Raw genomic sequence first — 19,954 nt, 5'->3', positions numbered from 1 at the left:
CGATTTATGCCTGCAGCACCGAGGTTATTGATGCACCTGTGTCTGCAAAGGCCGTTCGTGCAGCACAGCAGCACAACACAGATCCCACTGCCAAGGAGTGAGGGCTACTGGCAAGTCAAATATTGGGGCTGGGTAAAAGGGAGGCAGGAGTTAAGAGCAGCTATCTTTTTCCCGCAGTCTCCTAGGTTCATCATCCAATTACTGCGCTGCCTGTAAAAGCGATTTTGCCTTCTGGCCTCAAATCCAGTGGATTCACATAAACTCGCTCTAAAGCCCGAACAAATCTCAGGTTCCTAAGCACAGCCTAAGGTCTCCTCTGCAAAAACACCTCTCAGAGGATGCACTTATCACGCAGCCATCCACTTAGCGAGGCTTAGTTTTGCCATCGTGAGCACGCGCTCTGGGTGCACGAGGGGACAATCTGGCTGTGCTTGTAGCAGCAAGGGAAGGCAGAGCCCCCGACCCTGTGCTTTAAATTGAATGCTGCAGAACCAGAGAGGCCACTCACCACTGGGATATGGAGCTTGCTGAGAGGCTTGCCATCCAACAGGTAGGAGCCCGTGTAGGTGACGTACTCAGCGTAGCACTGAGGAGCTTGGGGAGTAATGTAGCAGAGGATTTTCCGCTTCTCTTCAATCTTTTTCCTGATCTGGAGGTACTCAAAGTAGGGGTTGGATCTGTCGCTGTGGTAAGGTTCGATGTCGTCCAATTTTATAGCGTCTACAATAGCTGCCAGAGTTTGCTGTATCATCTCCCGAGTCTGCTGGGTGGACGTGTTGATCTGCTGCTGCAGCTGCTGGTTGGAGCGCTGGAACCTGCGTTTTCGCGGGTGCTGAGTCTGGGAATCGTCCTCCTCCGTAATGCGGCCTTTGGCACGTGTGGCAGGCGCAGAAACAGGAGGAAATTCCTTCTCAGAAGACGCGGCGTTCTGCTTGTTTTGGTTGGCGAGCATCTGAGCCCGGTTCCTGGTAATCCGCTGAGGAATCTCTTCTATTTTGGGCGGTTTGGGAGCTTCTGCTACCGGTTTTTGTACCGGTTCAACAGTTTCTGCTTGCGCGTTCCCTGGAGGCGCATCGGTCTGGGAGGAAGAGACTTGGCTCCCCGCGCGTGCCGCGGCGCTCTCCGGCACGGCGCTGCCCTCGGCGCTGGCCGCGGGCGGGGGACAGGCCTGGGAGCTGCTCTCCGGCACCCCGCCGGAGGAGGACAGGTCCTCCTGCACCACCTCCACCTCCTTGCTCTCGGCCTGGGCAGACTCCGACGAGGTTGGCTGGAGAGTCTGGGCTTCCGCGTCCTCCCCTCCTTTTTCTTCAGCTCCGCTGAGCCCTTCCGAGGTGGCATCCTGCGCGGCCGCTTCCGATTTCTGCTCCTCCGCCTGCGGCTCTGCTTCCAGAGGCAGGGCAGCAGCTGCCTGGCTGGCCGGGGGCTCCTCCGCGTCCCCGGCAGCTACCGCAGGCGCGCTGGCTTTGATGATGCCAGCGCTCGTTTCTGAAGCTGTCACTGGGCTTTCTTCCACTGGTTCTGCCTCGGCCATCTCCGTCTCCGCCACATCCTTAGGCTGGAGCGGCAGCTCCGGCAGCGAGAAGGGGCCGAGGTCCAAATCATCTTCGGTGTTGGTGAACGGATCGGGCCACGTCACCGCCTCCTCTGTATTTGCCGGCGTGGTGGTGGTGTTTTCTATATAGTTGTTCTCTGGCGCGCTAACAACTTCTGCCTGAGGTTCTGCTGGCATACAAGGGGGCTCCGGAGGTATCTCGGGTGCCTCCTCTGGAAGAGGCTTGCAGTTATTGAAGAATGTGTCTAACCTCGTGGGGGACATGTACGGGGCTTGCTCTTCAGCATTTGCTATTTCTCCTGGAACTGCTTCCTCAGCATCTTCCTTGACTTCATCGAGCCCCGGCTCAGACACTGACAGCGGGTAAGATATCGGAGAAACAGGGTAGGACGTATCTGTGGGAATGAAGGCTACTGGTGTAGGATGAATCGGCTCTAGGGAGCAGAGCGGAGGCTTGGGGGACTCGGAAAACCTCTGGGGAGATTTCATCAGAAGCTCTGAGCCCATGGACCAGGTGACAGAGTGCTCGGCTGCGTTAGCCATCAAGCTGGGAGGCATTGCAGCGTCGGGGTTTCTGGAAGGAGGGTTATCCCAGTCTATGTTGTTTTGTTCTGGTATACCCGAACTGAAATGGTTTTCTTCGATCGGTGGTAGGTAGGTAGGTTCTGGAGGCATGATGGAGGCAGTAGCCTGCTGCTCTTCCGTGGTGTCCAACGGCATGCCAAGGTCAGGGGGAAGAGCACTTTCTACCGAAGGAGCCAGCAGTTCATCTCTGTGCGAAGGGGAGGATTTTGCTTGTAAACCAGAAAAGACACTTTCAGGAGACTGGGCGACTCCGCTGACAGCCCCTGGCGGACAGTGCAGAGCCTCCACTTTTGGTGACGAAACCCCATAATCTGGTGAGTAATACCCAGGAGACAGACACTGGAACTTCTCGGTGGGAACAGAAGGAAGGGGAACTTTTTCCTCCATTAAATGCTGCACCGGAGAGTCATAATTTGATGTCGCCGGGACGCTTTGCTGCCTGAAAAATTTATCTCCAACAGTGAACTCTTCCTCAGGTGCCCTTCTGATATCAACAGAGATGGAGCGATAAAGGTTCGTGGAGGGTATGGTACGGGTCGGGGTCTGACTCGGGTTCTCGGGGAGGCCACCCGAAACGTTTGCGTATCTGTCAAAGAAGGATGGAGAACATGCGTTCATGGACATGGTGGATATGGGCAGCGAGTGCTGCGAGTCCGCGCACTCAAACATCAGGTCCGTGTAGTCTTCGTTGCTGCACGAAGGAGTCCTGGGCGTCTGCATCACCTCCTCGTAGCTCGGACACGACACGACGGATGCCGGGGTTGGGACTCCCGTCGGCCGGTTCTGATCCGGCCTGGGGGAGGCCGGGAGGATCTCCTTTAGCTGAGGGCCCGTTATCCAGTCCTTGGAGTCCGTGCCAACAGCGGGTTGTGCCTTGTTTTCCGGTGACAGTATGGGAGTCAGCGGGCCCAGCTCCTTGAGCTTCTTGTCCTTGAGCTGAGTATCCAGCGTTAATGGCTTCTTTGTTGCCAGATCCAGACTCCTCTTGCGAACTTCTTCTGAGCTTTTAATTTTGTCCTTTAGCTTGGGGTCTCCGGACCTGTGTCTCATTTTCTCCATTTGCTTCATTCTCTCTTTGTGCCTTTTGTGGCGCTCCTCGATTTCCAGGTCTTTCTGGCTCAGCATCCTCTCGAAGCTGGTCATCATCAGATCACCGTCTCCCAGCAGCTTCTCCCTTGGCCTGGCATCCTTCTTGCCGCTGTCTTTGGAAAGGGTTATTTTTTCATTGCCATTGCTTATTTTTATTGACTCCGTTTTGTCTTTCTCTTGGTTCTCCTTGAGCTTCTCCTTGAGTTTGGTTTCACCGAATTTGAGGTTTTCCTCCTTTGATTTGTCCTTAAAGGTGGTAACTTGAGGACTGTCCTTCTCTTTAAGTGTTGACTTTGGCTCGTCTTTGTGATGCTTGAAGAAGCCATCTGTGTGTTTGTCTCTATGCTTTTCCTTTTCCTCCTTCCATTTTTCCTTGTGTTTATCTCGCTTCTTTTTCTCTTTAACTGTGCTGATGGCACTGGAACCATAAGTCTTTTCTTTTTCCGCCTTCTTTGACAGCTCTCTTTCAGAATCATTTTTATCTTTCTTTTCAGAAAATAAGTAATCAATGCTTTTCTCTGGTTCCTCATCAGGCTCTGCCTTCATATTGTAGGAAGTGCTAAAAGCCTCCCCATCCACAGAGAAATCTTTTTCATAATGACTGGAATCCTTTCTGCTACTGGAGTCTTTGAATTCATCTGATTTTTCCTTTTTCTCTGTCTTTTCCTTCTTTGCTTTTTCCTTCTCGTGGCTTTTCTTTGATGAAGATGAGGAATGCCTGTGTCTCTCCTTCTCCTTGAGTTTGTCCTGCAAGCAGGGTAAAGGGAGAGCGTCCTTAAACTTTTCTTCAGAGGCATCAGTAAGAGAGAGATTCGAAGACTCGAAGAGGCTGGTCAGTCCTGGCTCTTGTCCTCTGTCTGTGAAGCTGTCAGAAGAGATCTCGCTGATTTTGTCGTTGGAGTCATCCCTATAGTCGTTCAGAGCCTCCTCCTCCAATTTCTCCAACAGGCTCTTCTCTGACTCTCCTCCTTTTGAAGACTTTTTCTCTTTGGAATGCTCCTTATCCAGCTTCTCCTTATGCTTGTTCTTCACCTTGTCGTCACTGGCATGTTTCTTCTCAACCTTTTCCGGGAGCTTTTGCTTGTTTTTCTTCTCTTGATTGGAATCTATGGACGTTCTGTCTTTCCTGTCTTTGTACTTCTCCGAAGAATCCTTATCTTTCTTTTCTTTGTGTTTTTCAAAGGAATTCTTCTCCTTCTTCTCCTTCCCCCCTTCCGATGTTCCTTTGTCCTTCTTCTTCTCCTTAGAATCCTTATCTTTCTGCTTCTCTCCCGAGTGCTGCCGGTCGGAGGAGTACTTGCGGTGTTTCTCGGGGTACAGCTCCTTCTCAGCAGCTGCGCCCTCATCCTTCTCCTGCAGGCTGTCCAGCCGGTGCATTTCGCTCCCAACGGATTCGCTGACTTTGAACCCAGTCAAGCTGTAATCATCCCTCTCGTCTTCGCTTTCATCTGTGAAGATGTCCGCAATGCTGTACCAGCTCTTCTCCTTGCCTTTCTTCTCATCCTTTTTCTCGGAGAAGTCCTCTCGATCCACGAAGTTTTTCTCTTTCTTCTCTTTGACCTGGTCGAAGGAACTCTTCCTTTCTTTGTCTTTGCTGTGCAGGTCTTTGTATTTTTCCTTACTCTCTTTTTTCTCTTTGAAACCCTTTTCGAGTTCTTTGTCTTTTGGGATTTTCTCAGGAGCAGCTTTTTCACTTTTCTCCTTGTCGCCTTCTTTGGATTTTTCCTTGTACTTTTCTGGCTTCACTTTTTCTTTTTTTTCCTTGTCGGGAGCATCTTTCTTCTCCTTTTCCTTCCCAGAATGGTGCCGCTCCCAACTCTCCAGGGTTTTGCCACTGAACTCAGCATCAGACTTATCCTTGAAGAAGGTTTCACAGCCATATTCTTTGAAGTCATCTCGATAGGGCTCCTCCTGCTTTGTTTTACTATCTTTTCGGTCTTTAGAGCCATCAGAGGAATCTTTTCTATCTTTGTTGGTTTCACCTGTATCTTTTTCTTTCCTCTCCTTGACACTCTCTGCAGAATCCTTCCTTTTCTTATCCTTTTCAGGCAAATAGCTAGGAGCAGCTTTGTGTCTGTCTGTTTGGTCCTTTTTCTTCTCGGAGCTTTTGTCCACGTAGTCTCTGTCTTTCTTCTTTAAGAAAGCGTCCTTTTCATTACGTTTCTCGTTGTATTCTTTCTTCTCCTTCGTTTTGTTTTCCTTTTTCTTGTCTTTAATTTCCTCTTTCACTGGCTCTATGATTAGTTTTGCCACAGTGTCATTTTTAATCTCCCTGAAATCTGTTACCGGAGAATCCCAGCTATCCTCGCCTTTGAAATCGAAGGAGGAATCAGAAGACAAGTCTGAAAACCACCTCTCTTGCTGATCATCCGAGAGGCTGAACTTTGTGTCCTCGCTTTCGGGAAATTGGTTTTTGTTATTAAACTCATCAAACCCAGACTCATCCCTGTACATTTTTTCTTTTTTGCATTTTTCCTTCTCTTCCTTGAAGGATTTTTCTTTCTCTAGTTTAGCAACTTTCTCCTCTTTCAGCTCATTCTTCTTTTCAGATTTTGACTGCTTGTCCTTTGACTTCTTCTTTCTCTCCTCCTTGTGTATTCTTGGCTTCTCCTCTTTGGGAGACTTCTCCTTTACAGGTTTCTCTTTTTCTGATTTACTTAATCCTTCTCTGAAGGATTTGCTCATGTCCTTACTACCCTCTTTGACTTTTCTTAATGATTTCTCCTCTTTAGAGGATTTTCCAGTCTCATCTTTAAACAACCATTCTTTCTCCTCCACTTTACCTTTGGGGAGTTTTTCTTCCTTCTTACAGTGTTCTCGCTCATGCTTTAACACTTTCAATTTGTTTTCGACTGGATTTTCTGTCTCTACTATCAAGCCTTTCTCAGGCTTTTGTTTAGAGTCCTCAAACTCAAAAGAAAAAGTTTTGATTATTTTAATGTCTTGGCTGATGGGACACTGTCCCTTCTCCTTGTTTTTATGTTTATGTTTTGTTTTATGTTTTTTAACAACCTTCCCCTCCTTGTCCAGCTTTGGAATTGCTCCATCCACATTGCTATGGAATGAATTCTTTTTCTCAGAAACAGTGTTGTGTGGGTTGTTTTTCTTTTTGTGCTCTGGTTTCTTCCTGACTGGCTTTAGCGACTCTAAGCTCGAATCCTCGGACGAGTAGTCTGACTCGCTCGTCAGCCTCGTCCTTGTGGAGTCCGATAAGGAACTGACGTCTGACCAAGCTGGAGAAGATATGGTTTTCCAATTGTCCGTCCTCCAGTGCTTGGAGTGCTGTTCTGTAAGATTAGGATTATGTTTCTGGGACCCTAAACTCCCATGAGAAGAGGTCGATGAGGCAGACAGAGAGTTAAACAAGGAGGATTCTTTTAGCACTAGCCTGGAGTCCTTTACACAGCTAGAGCTCTGAAGAGAGTCTCTATCATCCTCCTCACTCTCCACGTTTTCACTCTCTGATTCAGAGGAACAAAATTTGTCATTTTTTTTGCCAAATCGAACCTCTTTGCTTTTCGTCTCCTTCTTCCGCTTCTTTTTTACTTTGCTTTTCTCCTTCTGCGGCTTTGTGCTGGCAGGCTCCCGAATCTTGCTGCTGGGCAATATCGAGTGGGTCGAAAGTCGCAGCTTCTCCCCCGTCCCCACAGCAACGCTGGTCTCCTCCTCGTCCGAGCTGTCCGACAGGATGCGGTGGGCAGCTTTCTTTGGTGTAATTGTGTTATTTTTAGTATAAGTTTTCACTTCCATTTTGGGTATGGAAATGAAACTGTTTGCTTTAGTCTCTTTTCTGTAATCCTTTTTCAGCAAATGTTTGTCATCGACTGGCGGGACCCGGTCCTGTTCATCGTCCTCATCAAATTCATACTCATCCTTCACCGGGGTGATGGTTTTGGGGGGCTCCTGGGCCTTGGGTTTGTGCTTCAAACCCTTCTCGAACTCTGAGTCTGTGTTATTGCCATCAACAGAGCTGGAGGGAGCGAAGGACGGGGCATCCTCCTCTTCCGAGGTCTCTGCAGAGGGAGAAAAACAACGCGTTAAGGCTTGCAAGGGGCCCTGCCACCCCTTTCCTCCCCCAGCCTTTGCTAAGCTTGCAGCTGCAGGCCCGAAACGCCGAGCTGGAAGATCTTTTAGAAGGGAACAGTCATCCACTCTCTGCCCTGCGAGGCGTGCTCCTGAGAACATCCAGCGTGTAGCAAGGGAAAAACTTTTTAACAGGATTATGACTGCAAATAGGGTAGGCCAAGACTCCCCATACGACAGGAATGTTTCCTCCAATTAGCACTAATGAAGCCTGTGATGTTTCCCACCTGGCTCAGGCACAGCAGCGGCACCGGCGGGGCGGGCGCTCGCAGTGCACGCTGCTGGGTGGCAGCGCAGCCTGAAAACCTCGGCGTTGATCCAACGTCCTCCTGTCTGTGCACAAGCTGGGAGGTCACCCACTTTTTAAATGTAAAATATCCATTTACCTGCAACTGACTTCCCATCCTACATCTCGAATGCACCAGGCAAGTGATCTCAGCGTGGGCTTCCAGAGCAAAGAGCTAGAGCTCCCGGAGCTACGGGCTGGCAGTTACCTCGCCTGTAATTGGGTTACAGCTACAGCTGGGCTCCTGACTGTGACAGCAGTGTGCAGATACTCTGAAAACAGCCTAACTTCACCGTCCTCTCAATGTCTCTGTATTACCAGACAGCTGCAGGCCACAGACATTGCTTCCACATGCACGAAAAGGTCAGCCTCACCTGTTGAGCTCTCTTCGCTGGAGGGGTACGTCGTCTTCCCCAGGAGCAGGTTCACCATGGTGGGAGAATTAGCTACTTTTAAAGGTGTCTCCCCCTTCCTGTTGCTTTGATGAGGATTCCCTCCATAATGCAACAACAATTTCACCACCTGAAAATGGAAATTGAGACTGTAAGTGTTCATAAATGTGTTTTGAATCTGTTGGGTTTTTTTTGGTAATCTTTATATATAACAAAAAGGGGACATGCTCAAGCTGGAGAGCAGCCCGCTGTCAGCCACAGGACAAGCCCTGGGGCACTAACAGACATCGATGAGAAAGAAGACAAAAAACAGCAACGTGAATCAATTTGGGCAGGAAAACGGGGAGAAGAACCAGCTGCAGAGCCATGCTCTCTCCCTGTGCTCCAGAATGAACTCTCCTCCTGTGCAAGTAAAATGCTGAGCAGTACGGGGGCAGGAGGTTCCCACCGCTACACGGCTATCAGCAGCAAACGATAATAAAATAACCAGAATCTCTGCATTTGCACAGGTGGCTGGTTGACACACAAGAAGAAAAAAGTCATTGAAAGAGAGCCGTGGAATCCAGCCACAACCAACCTTGAAGTGCCCGTTATTCGCTGCGTCGTGCAGCGGGGTGTCATCGTCCAACCCCTTGGTGTTGACTTCTGCGCCTGCAGCAAGCAACTGCTTTGCAACATCGTAGTAACCCCGGTTGCATGCCTCGTGCAACGCCGTCCAGCCTGCAAGCAAACAGACACCGAGAGCTGGGCATCACCTTCACGGAGAGTCAGAGACAGGGAAAAGCAACCTCTGTGCACCACCGCTGCCTGTGTCAGGAGCCTGCAGCCCTGCCCTGCAGTTCGGGGCACCCTGCAGGACCAGCCCCACCTTCCCCTCGGGCTGCACCGCGGGCAGTCAGACTGTCTGCTAGAAACGGCACAGCCCTGGCAAACCCGAAGGCGAAGTTCTGGCTATGAAACTGGGAGATGTGCTGATGCCATGCGGGAGCTGGGTCTCAAATCCCTTCCCCTTCCAACTTGTCTGTAAGAGAAACACGGCCTCCTACAGCAGGGCTGAGTTCTGAGCTACAGACACTGCTCCGAAACATCCCCCACACAGACCTAACAAATATTTTCTGTGTGCTTTCCAAAGCAAGCAGCCATGCCACGGCAAAACAGGCCCTGATCTCGGAGAGAAACCAAACAGCCCATCTCCACAGTAACAGCGGCTCTCGTTCTCAAACAAACCTCTGAAGAACACAGGATGAAATATTTTATCATGTTCAAACAGACTATTTTTAAGCAGAAGCTGTTTTGAAGTTTCCCAGCAAACGCGCGCGGCTCCTTGGGTGTTTTGCTGATAGCGCCGTGGGAGCTCGCCCGTTACCTTCACCGGGAGCGTTAGCAAGGGGCACCTGTGCCCAGAATTAATCACAGCCGATACCTCCGTCTAGCACTGATATTAATCACCCAGGCAGAGGAACACGCATAGCTATTTATAGCCAAAAAATCGTGCAAAGAGAACAGCAAAGAGCAAAGTCGAGCTCTTGGACGTGCCGGAAGAGAGGCTGCCTCGTGCTAATTTAGCCTCCTCGTCAGTGCAGGAGTGCAGGAGCGGCGTGGTTCCTCTCAGCAGCACCCCGCGTTGGGTACAGCCCCAGGACTGACAGCATTAGCCATTCGACTCCGGAGTGACGACTCCACAAACCTAGTGTTTTCATATCTTTATGCACGTTTCTTACGTTTTAAGTAAAAAAAAAAAAAGAGCTAAAACAGCCTGCCTCCCTTTGCAAATCCTCCTCCAGACTTCTCGGGCATCACCTGCGTGGAACAAGAAACGGCCCAGAGGGTCCCGGTCCCGTTTAAGAGCACAGAGCCACGAGAGCCCCAGGCGACCCGCACCCCCAGCCCGGCAGGAGCAGGGTGGGTGCAGCCGGGACAGCCCAAGACTTCGGCTGCCAAACTCCAACACATGAGCAGGTGTTTTCCAAGGATTTTTTACTTTTAGAAATCTGTAGTTTTCTTTTTTTAAAGGACAGCAAGATGTTTTCCTCCCCTGAAGGCAAAATCATTGTTTTTGGTTAATCTCTCCTTTTCAGGTAGCAAACCTGTGTCGTAAGGGAACAACTTTCCCCGGTAGGAGCCACTCTCCGGGCGGAACATCCAACCCGACGGCAAAGCGCAGAGCTCCTGGTGTGGTGCTGCTCACCTGCAAAGTCTTTCACATTGACATCCGCACCCTCGATGATGAGCTCCTTGATGCGCCGGGCATCTCCTCGGATGGCAGCTCGATGCAGCCGAGTCTCTCCTCGCTCGTTTCTCTTATTTACTTTATCTTTGGTTTTGGAGGCAGAGTTAGGAGTTCCCTTCTGACAAACTGTGGACTGAGAGGGATGCTTTGGTGTTGTGTCAACTGCGAGGAGGAGAGAACACAGTCAAGAACTGCAGCTCAAAGCGAGACCTAAACCCTTAGAGGGAGCTGTTGCAACGCGTTTCATCTCGCCTCTCCACTGAAACGCTCTCCGCAAGGCACTGAGAGTTAACAGCCTCTGAAGTTGATGTGAAGACAGAGGAAAGCCTGTGTGTGTGTAATACAGATATTAATTGCAGGCTGCCAAAGCCCGCTGGAGAGAACTGCAGTCCTTGCAAAGACTGTAGGCAATCCCATGATTTAGGAGTAGACAATGCAGCTCCTTACCCTAAAACCTCATTTCCTAAGGGAAGTGGCCTTTTACCAAGCACATGTGAGGTCTGACAGCCCTGGGAGGGGAGCACATTTTCTGGGAACAGCTGAATGCTCTGAAGACTACACAGCTTTTTGCTGGTTTTCAAGTAACAGCAACATAAGCAGCTAGATTTGCGTTAAGGACAACAAAACAGGCGGCTAAAAGCTGCCGCGTCCGTGCGTAGGATGCAGATGTACACACACGGATAGCACGCTGCGCCTCTAAAAACCCCAGAGGGGGGGTCACGCAACAGATAAAAATTACCAAAATCCCAAATCCGTGGTAAACACATTCCAGCTGCGCTGCATCTCACGTTACAGTGCGCGCTGGCTATCATCAGCCTCATCCTGCTCCCCAGAAGGAACGCCGAAAGACCAGAGGCTGGTGTTTGGCCTCGGTTCACAACGCTCCCCCGCACCCAGCACCCAGGGGCCTGGCAGAGCCCTGCGGCAGCGCAGCCGCCCTCCTGCGCCCAACTGTGCCGCGCCGCTCGCTGCTTTGGAGCAGGAGACGTCCACCAGGGCTCGGACAGGGGGCAGAAACAGCAGGGAGAGAGCTCGCCCCTCGCAGCGCCGCCCCCCGGGGCAGCAGCACGGAGCTGCTCCCAAGCTCACCTGGGCTGTTTGCAGACTCCTCGGCTGTCATCTGCATGAGAAGAGCGACTTGCTGGCGCTCGGAGAGCGGGTAGCCTGCCCGGATTCCTGAAAGGCCCATTCCAAACAGCAAGCCAGGCTTTCTCGTGGCAGGCTCCTTTTTAATCCTCTTCCGCTCTGGACCCTGCTTTTCTGTGATGCAACGAGACACAAAAGCACAACCTGTGAGCATCGCAGCGCCCGGGAACCACGCTCCTTTCCGAGCAGAGCGCTCGCAGCTCTCCAAGTCTGTCCCGGTCTCTCACGGATTAAAAAAAGCCTCTGGTGAAGGACGCGTCCCTGCGGTGGGAGCGCTGCCACCCGCTCCTGCTGCCCGCCAGCTCTGGTACCGTGCATCGGGATGGGACGGGACGGGATGGGACAGACCTGGGGCAGGAGCGGCATCGCCTCCACCGCGGCCTCTCCTGGGGGCTCTGCCCCGCTCCCTTCTCCCCCCAGCAAACAGCAGCGCAAGAGGCAGAGGAAGCGACTCCATGGCGGGGCCACCGCCGGTACCGTACCTTCTTCCATCTTGCTTCTAGGAGCCTCCATTTCATGCCATGGTGCTTCGGGGAGCGTACGCAGCCTTATACCACCACAGCATGGACTGAACTGGAGGCATCTAAAAGCATCAACAGAGAGCGCTAACGAGACAGGGGCTGACAGCTCGGCAATGCTGCCACCTCACCCCTTCAGCACCGCCACGCCGTGGGCTTTGCACCCGAGCCATGGGCGCAGACCGAGCCCGGGCAGGACGGAGCAGGGGACCGGTCCTCTCCTCCCCAGGGCCCCCAGCACGCAGCTCGCACCCTCAGCCGACACGCTGCTCGGCCGCATCCTTCCCAAAACAACCAGGAGTGAGCACCTCTGCCGGCCCCGCCGGCCCGCACGCCTAAGCCCTGCGAGAAGCTCAACTACTTAAAGCATTTTCCCAGTTTTCTCAATGCAAATCTCGCTTCTTTTCCCCTGCACGGAGCGCTGGCAGCCCTTCCCGCTGCTCCTGCCCGGCGAGCGCCCGGTGCTGCTGCACGCTGCTCAGCACCGCTGCGGGGATGCGTCCCGAGTTCCAAGGTGTCAGCTCAGGAAACAAAACTTGCAAGTTTCCTTTCGCGGAGCCAGCCAAGCAAGAGACAGAAAACGGATCTGCAGAGCAGCACAGCGATCCCCTGCCAAGGAGCCGAGCTGCGTGCCTCCTACCAGGCAACTGTCCTAAACCCACAAAAAAGCATAAGGAAGATACGGTGCGTGTGAGTGGAAAACCCAACGCTGCTCCCACCTATTTCTAAGCGCTGGCACAGCTTGCTCCCAGCCAGGCTGGCTGCAGGGCTCCTGCTGCGTACAGAGGGCCGGGAACAGCATTCGCAGGGGCCACACGTGTAGAAGTTGTCAGTGCAGGCGAGCAGTTCCCGGTCCGAACATCGCGGGCTCGAGCCAGGGCTGCTCAGATGCTGCTTGAGAACCCCGAGCAGCAGAACACAGCGCCAGGTCAGGCAGCGAGCGAGCACACGTCTGTGTCTCTTCTACATGGACGTCTGAACCTAAACACGCTCTTCGTTGTGCTGAAAGTACTCTGAGAATCCCAGAAGATGGTGGGACACGAGGAGTCTCAAAGCAGGGTCTGCAAACAAGAACATGCCTGATGACCCTCTCCAATTTACAGGGCTTCAACCCCGAGCAGCCGGGGAGGGGAACCCACCAAGCCTTCACTGGTGTCTGCCCAGATCCGGGGTCCTGAAACTGGGCATGAGAAGCGGGGGAGATGCAGAGCTCCAAGAGGACGTGCAGCCTCGAGCCAGCTCTCCCTGCTGGGGCAGACAACACCAGACACTGCCCTGCATGCTGGGGAGGCTCCGAAGCCGAAGGAAGAGGTATTCTGCATCACCCAGAGACAGACAAGCAGGGCCCTTGTCGGGACCCGCGGCAGCAGGCACGGCAGCGGGACCGGGGACCCGCTGAGCACAGCCCTGCGCTGACAGCGCCGCCTGCACGTTTCTCACTCTCTGTTTTTAGGCACGGGTTTCAGCACCGAGCCCAAACTCCCCAGTAGCGCTTCTGAGCCGCCCCAGGCGCCGGAGGCCTCCCGTGCCACCACCTCGGCCTCGCGGGCAGGCGCAGCCGGCGCTTCCCGTCCCCTGCGCTCCCCTCCATCACAGCCACCAGCCCAGAGCAAACGACGCCGCTCCCCCCCGAGCCGGCTCGCACCTCCTCCGTGCCCCTGTTGTGGTGTGACGGGGACGCAGCGCCTCGGGCAGAGCTCACCGCTCACGGTAGCTGCGTGCAAGCTCCCCGCACGCAGACGGCGAGCCCGTCCCCACCCACACCCCCGGTGTGGATGGAGGCAGCCAGCGCGGCTTTGGGCACGAGCACAAGGGCCAAACCTCCCCCTAGAGCCACAAGGCGGCCGCCCCGCGTCGTCCCCTCGAGCCTAGCACCAGGAACAGCCTTGGGCCCGCGCCAGTCGCCAGCCGCGCACCTGAACCGCGCTCATCGGGTGACGCTTCGCTACAGCAACGAGCCGGTTGCACAACTCCGGGCTCTGCTTACATCAGCCACCCGTGTCTTTGCCGGCTCCTGGGTGCTTGCAGGTGCCACGCCGTGCCCGGGCTCTCGTGGCCCCCTCGGGCACGGGGTCCGGATACCAGCGGGGCCGCTCAGCGGTGCTCAGGACCGAAACGGCCCCAGCCAGCGCGCACCGCACCTCCCGGCACCCGCCCCGGGGATGCGCGCACATTGACGGAGAACCCCCGCCTAATCCTCCAAAGCCACCTTTCGGTCACCCTGGCAGCGGTAGCAGAGCTAGGAGATGAAATCAGATCACAGGCAAGTGGATAGCTTTTTAATGGCTTACAATAAAATTAAACCCAGCGTGCTTACGGTAACAAAACGAGTCAGCCCGGGCAGCTCCCCGAGCCCCGCGGCCGAGCCCCGCATGCCGCCAGCGTCGTCTGATCCTGCTGTGCCCGGCGGCGGCAGAGGCCCCAGCCACATCCAGCCCTGCCTTGGCACGGGGCACGCCTTACACACGTACAGCCCGTGTGTAAGGGCCCGACGGGGCAGGGGCTGTGTGGGCGTGCAGGGGAGTCCCAGGCAGAACAGCAACACTTGGGGGCCGCGGGTTGTCAGAAGGAGCCTGCCATTTCCCCAAACCGACTACAAAGTTCAACCGAAAACCTCTGAACTCCTGTTAGCTCTACAGCTGGAGAATCTTCCTCCCCCACACAGCATTTAGCATTAAGAGCCATGTGATCCACGCGACAGAAATAAACCGGAGAGCGATCGCTGCGCTCCCGCTTGCTCGCGCCGTGGCGAGGGCTGAGGCAGCAGCCGAGGAGCTGGGCTCGTGCGTGGGGCCCCGCGGGACGGGGGCACTGCAGGGCCCGGCACCAGGGGATGGCTCCCTGCTCCCTGCCTCCTTCTCCTGCTGGTGCTCCCCGACAGACGACCCCGAGGCGATGCTCCGGCAGCACCCGGCCGGCCTCGGGGTCAGCAGGAAAGCGTGACATGGCCCCACTCGGCGACACGGCCCTCAGCAGCCTTCCCCGGCCCTGCCCTGCTGCAAGCCCGCTTTATTTCAGCCTGGGAAACTTCGCTCAGAGCCTGGCTGTCACCAGGTGTCCGTGGGGACCCCGCACGAAGACCTCGGCCCGCAGGCTCCGGGTGCCAGTGGCTCCTGCAGGCTGCTCCCCTCAGTAAGCGCTTCTCTGCAACGCCCTGCAGCAACGTGGAGCAGACCGAGGGGAACGCTCACAGCTCGGCACGCAGGAATAAAACGTTTGGCACTAAAACCCCTTAGCGAGGCTGTGCTCAGGCTGAGAAAGGCTGTGCAGGGCGGCCCCCCCAGCAGCAGAGCGCAGGGCCGTGCGAGCAGCGGCGCCGTGCGTGTGCCCCACAGGAGGGGCGAGCACAGGGGGCTCTGGACGAGCCCCACTGCCAGGGACCCAGTTTTAAATCAGCTCATTGCCGCCTGCTTCCACCTCCATCACAGAGCAAAGCCTCAGCCGGGGAACTGTTTCTTGTTCCAGGGCTACGAACGCCGCTCTCGTGCGCGGCAGACCGCGAGCGCCTTTCCAGGACAAAGGCCCGCAGGTGGCTCCCGTGTCCGAATTAAGCTCCAGGTCACGCAACGCTGGCGCTGCCTCGGCGGGGGGTGCAAAGCCGGGGCTGAGCCTCGGCCCCGGCAGGAAGGGGAGCGGGGACGAGGCCGGGAGCCAGACAGGAGCGGCGCGAGGGGAAAACCTTCGCAGGTTCCTGGCTGGCGCGCCGCGAGGTGCAGGCATCGCGGAGAGCTGCAGCCGAGCTCCCGCTCCCCACTACCGCGTGTCGCACCCTGTAATGCAAAAAGCATCCGTTTGAACGGCTCCGGCATGACAGCACAGGCATATAAGGTGGTACCCTGCGGAAAAATACCATTTCCAAATAAGCAGCTCGCGCCGAACGGCTCCGCACTGCACGGGGACGCTGCCGGCCGGCTCGCTCACGGGTCGGGATTTTGGAGTTTATTCACGGAGCGAGCGCACAAACAGCAGATCAATAAGAATAAATTAGAACGGCACAGACAGCAACGGAGACTGCATTGCACCCCTGAGAGACCGCACGAGCCTCTGCCTTCCTGATCCACAGCCTGGCATGCGTAAGAGTGACTCATTTCTACTGCAGAAGTCACAGGGCACAAGATGTTTCGGCGCACGCCAGCTCCAGCGAGGGGAAGCAGCCCGGCCCCGCGCGGGCAGCGCCGAGCCTGAGCTCGACGCAGACACGTCCCGCACCCGGAGCCCTGCTCGCGCGCTGCACGCCCGGGCTTTGCACGCTGCTGACAGCTGAGCACGAGCAGGGGGCTTCCGACATCTGCGGGCAGAGGAGAAGGCAGCGCGGCGTGAGCGGGCGCAGCGGATGCCCCCGGAGTTCAGGACCAGCACGCGGCGCGGGGAGGACAGCAGCAGCAGGTTAAACGGCAGTGGCATGGGCAGATCAATGACAGATGGCAGCAGGAGGGCAGCAGGGCTGGCACGAAAGCACCGAGACCATAACACAGCGGCCCACGAGCGGAGGAACGAGGCATTCAGGCTCGACAGCCGCACCGGGGGGCCCGACGCAGGCAGGAGGCACGTTTTGTACCGGGGAGCTCACGCACGTGCTGCAGCGCCTGCAGGGTGAACGTCCCCCGGGTAGAGAAGGGAGGGGATGTGGCACGGCAGCCACGTGAAAGCCAAGAGGGAACCGAGAGGGAACGCCGTGGCAGGGCCTGCTTTGGCAGCAGGGCAGGGGGGCACCCCGAGCGCTGCTCCTCATCCCGAGGATGGGGAGGGTCCCCCAGCGCCCGGCCCCGGCTCACCGGCGACGGAGCATCCGCAGGCCCCGACCCCCGCGGCCTCGGTGGCTTTACGAGCATCGCTCGGGCGGAGAGGTTGAACGCCGTGCCCCAGATAGCCGGCGATCCTAACACCAGCCCTTGCCCCCCGCCAGCCCTGCCGGACAGACAGCACGACGAGGCAGAGGGGTGGAAACGCATCCTCGGGGGCGGCCATCGGCTGACAGGCTGCCGAGACGGGCTGCAGGAGGAACCCCGGGGCTTCTAGCAGATACCGCAATCTCCATGTTAAACAGGAATAATTCCGAAAGAGAATTCAGGTCCACACTTTTCATTTCCCACGAGGCCGAAAGAACCGGAGGAGGAGGAGCAGGAGGGGAGGAAGGCTCGCCCGCGCGGCCCCCCTCCGGGAGCGGGGGGCAGGACACTCCGCAGACAGCGCTGATAAAAGCTCTTGTATTAGAGAAAAAGCCATCATTGATAGATTTTTGGTTCACAGAGACCCAGCACACTGCAGCCTCTCCCTCTGCATGTTAAGGAGGTGAGGCGGGGGGGAGGAGGGAGATTTATGGCAGCTCCCATCATCGAGCGACCTGCTTTCCCGCACAGCACCTCCCAGATGGCTGATGCACACGGGGAGTTTCTAAGGGTGATCTGAAGGCTGCTGTTTGCCAGCCTCGGCACACTGTACCGGCATTATGGAGCCAGCTAGAAGCGAAGAAGCTCTGACATTCACTCTCTCCCCGGTTGCTAGGTGAGAACAGTTTCTCGACTATTTTAGTAAAAGGACCGAAATTATACAACCAAAGAAAGGCCCGATGCAGCGCAGCCCATTCGAGTCCCCCAGCTGCACACATCCGCCCGAAGCCAGCAACAGAGGCGCACACAAATAGCGGCTTGGTCCGCGGATGCATTTTTTTTAACCAGCCAGCGATTTGCTTCTCACGGATCCCCTCGCCAGCCCCGCCGCCTGTGACCTGCGAGCCCGCTCCTGTCGCAGCGCCGCTCCGAGCACGAGCGGGCGGTAGGCAGCCCAGCGGCCGCGTCCAGGAGGGTCGCAGCGGGCGGGTGAGCTCGGCTGATTCATCAGGCTCGGTAACCCAGCAATTAGCGCCACGTACCGTGCTCGGGGATCAGCACGAAGGAGGCTCCGAGGCCAGGTCCCGCTGCCTGCGCTCACGCTCGCCGCCACCACGACCCGCGGCCGCCCTCCACGGCGCGACGGAGCTGGTGGGGCTCTGCCTCTCCCCGCTGCCTCCCAGCAGGAGGACCCTACCTTGTTATTCGGGTCCTCGGAAGCACGATGCCACTTTCACGTCTTGTTTTTGAAGGAGACGGACAGGGCTGGAGGGGCTTTTAGCTCGGGGGACTCTCAGGCCACACTCTCTACACCCGTCCTCTGGCCGTGCTCCCCCGTCCCAGAAAGCCCAGACGGCCGCCGAATGCCTCCAGACCACAGCAGAGGCAGACGCCGCCGCCTTTAACCCTGACAGCACGGGAGGGAACCTAACCTGCTGCTCCCCTCCTCCAGGGCAGGAGCCACCTCCTGCTCCGTGCCCGGCACCGCGCCGGGGCCCCGACCCGCGCCGTCCCCGGCGCCACCACCACGGCTGCCTGCGGTGCCGTTTGGTTCGGCTCGCACCCCGGTAACAACAACAACAAAACCGCCGAGCGGTGCTGAGAAATCCCGTGACCCAAAGCCACAGCGTGACCAAACCACACGGCGCCCACCCCTCCCGGCCTGGCCGGGTGCTGGAAGCAGCAGCGGCTGCGCTGGAGGCGGCAATGAGGAATGCAAAATCCCTCCTACCCCCAGCGCCCCTCCGGCCCCTGCACCCTCCTCTCCTGCTCCCCCCCCAAGACCCTCCAGCCCCCCAAGTCCCGTCCTGCCCCCCCAGGCCCCCTCCTACCCCCCCGACCCGTCCTGTCCCCCCTTCACCGCTGGCTGCCCTTGTTTCCCCTGCGGGCGGCGGTGGGAGAGCTCAGTTGCGCAAAGCCCTCGGCTCCAGCACGAGAGCTGCCAGAGAAACCAAAGCCTGCGTGACAAAACGGTTCAAAATAAGAATTTCTCTGGTGTTCGGGGAACTTTAAAAGTGAGGCATTTGTTTCTGGAATAACGCTGCTGAGGCCAGGGCTACGCAGCTCAGCCGTGATACGCTCCGAGGCGGAGCAGCACACGTTGCACTCACTGCTCGGCTACGCCGGCGAGCACAGGCACGGGACGGCTCCTCCGCCTGTGATTTTGGAGTAAGTGGACTCAAGTCCGGGTGTTATTTAGCGATGGCGGGGTTTGGACACGATCTGGGCAAACCCAAGCTTCTTCCGTGCTCCGAGTCTGCCAGCAAATGTCCAAAACCTGCCCCAGAGATGTCGCCCAGGCCCAAGGGGCAGCATGGAGGCAGTGGGGCTGGAGGCACCAGAAGCCAGCAGCACCCTTAAGGGGCAAACCCAGCCCAGCGCCTGCCTCTCCTGCCCCGGGGGGGTCTCCAGGGGAGGCCGGCCTCTGCACCCAGGGGGAACCAGCCCAGCACAGCCCAGCACAGCAGGCCCAACCTCGCTCAGGTCTTTCCAGCTCCCCGGAGAGCTCAGGGAAGCCAAAATTAACTCAAAGCGCCCTGGAGATTTTTATTAAGCCCTACCTCTCCCCGGTGACGACTGAAAGCCCAGAAACCACAGCTCCACCCTACAGGAAGCCGAGGGACTCGAGCGACAGCCCGAAATCAAGCTAAGGAGGCCGTCCCCACTACGGCAGACAGAATCATTAAGGTTGGAAGAGACCTTCGAGATCACCTGCTCCAACCATCACCCTACTCCAGACTCTCGCACCCCGTGCATTACACAGCTGTGGGGTTTTTTTTCGGTGCATGTCTATTTTAATGGCTAACCTCCTTTCGGCACGGCGCATAACTGAAGAGCTGCACGAAGCCTCACAGGCTGCTGGAAGTGCTGGGGAGAAGCTGGCTTTACTCGTCTGGCTGCTGCCAGGCAGCATGTAGGCTCTCAGCGGTGTCTGGATGCGGGGAGATGCTGCACGAGGGGAGAGGAGGAAGGCAGGAGAAGTCTCGGGCAGAGAGATGCGGCTCCCACAGAGCTGGATCCGGAACAAGCAGTCTGGAGGCTTACAGATTCATGTACATTTTTTTCCCTCGCGAGGACAGCGGCTGCACGGTGCTAGGGCAGACGAGCCGCTGCAGCAAACCCGGGCAAGGCTTCACGTTACTGCTTAAACATTTAAAGAGGGGAAAAAATCCTGCTACAGGCGGAAAGAGCCCTCTCCCAGTTCCCACATCCTTAGAGCTGAATTTCACGTGGCTGTGGAACA

General features: G+C 56.2%; 1 protein-coding gene across 6 annotated transcripts in view; it reads right to left on the bottom strand.

The window, feature by feature from the left end:
• ANKRD11 (ankyrin repeat domain containing 11) overlaps positions 1–19,954 on the bottom strand; it is a 124,181-nt gene that overhangs the window by 3,766 nt on the left and 100,461 nt on the right. For 5 of the 6 annotated variants that reach the window (XM_080552139.1, XM_080552136.1, XM_080552140.1 and 2 more), the window contains 5 exons: positions 11,307–11,477; positions 10,176–10,379; positions 8,565–8,707; positions 7,970–8,117; positions 509–7,239 (listed from right to left, as the gene is read on the bottom strand). In XM_080552139.1, the coding sequence (XP_080408265.1) occupies positions 509–7,239; positions 7,970–8,117; positions 8,565–8,707; positions 10,176–10,379; positions 11,307–11,477 (7,397 nt within the window). Of the gene's footprint in view, positions 1–508; positions 7,240–7,969; positions 8,118–8,564; positions 8,708–10,175; positions 10,380–11,306; positions 11,478–11,845; positions 18,443–19,954 lie in introns of those variants that run through there. The other variant, XM_080552141.1, reaches the window with a different exon arrangement.

The sequence above is a fragment of the Anser brachyrhynchus genome (genome assembly GCF_964034855.1).
Source record: "Anser brachyrhynchus genome assembly, chromosome: 12".
In the NCBI taxonomy this organism is placed as follows: domain Eukaryota; kingdom Metazoa; phylum Chordata; class Aves; order Anseriformes; family Anatidae; genus Anser; species Anser brachyrhynchus.
Note: the sequence above shows the minus strand (reverse complement) of the source record. Positions and strands in the feature narration are given on the sequence as shown.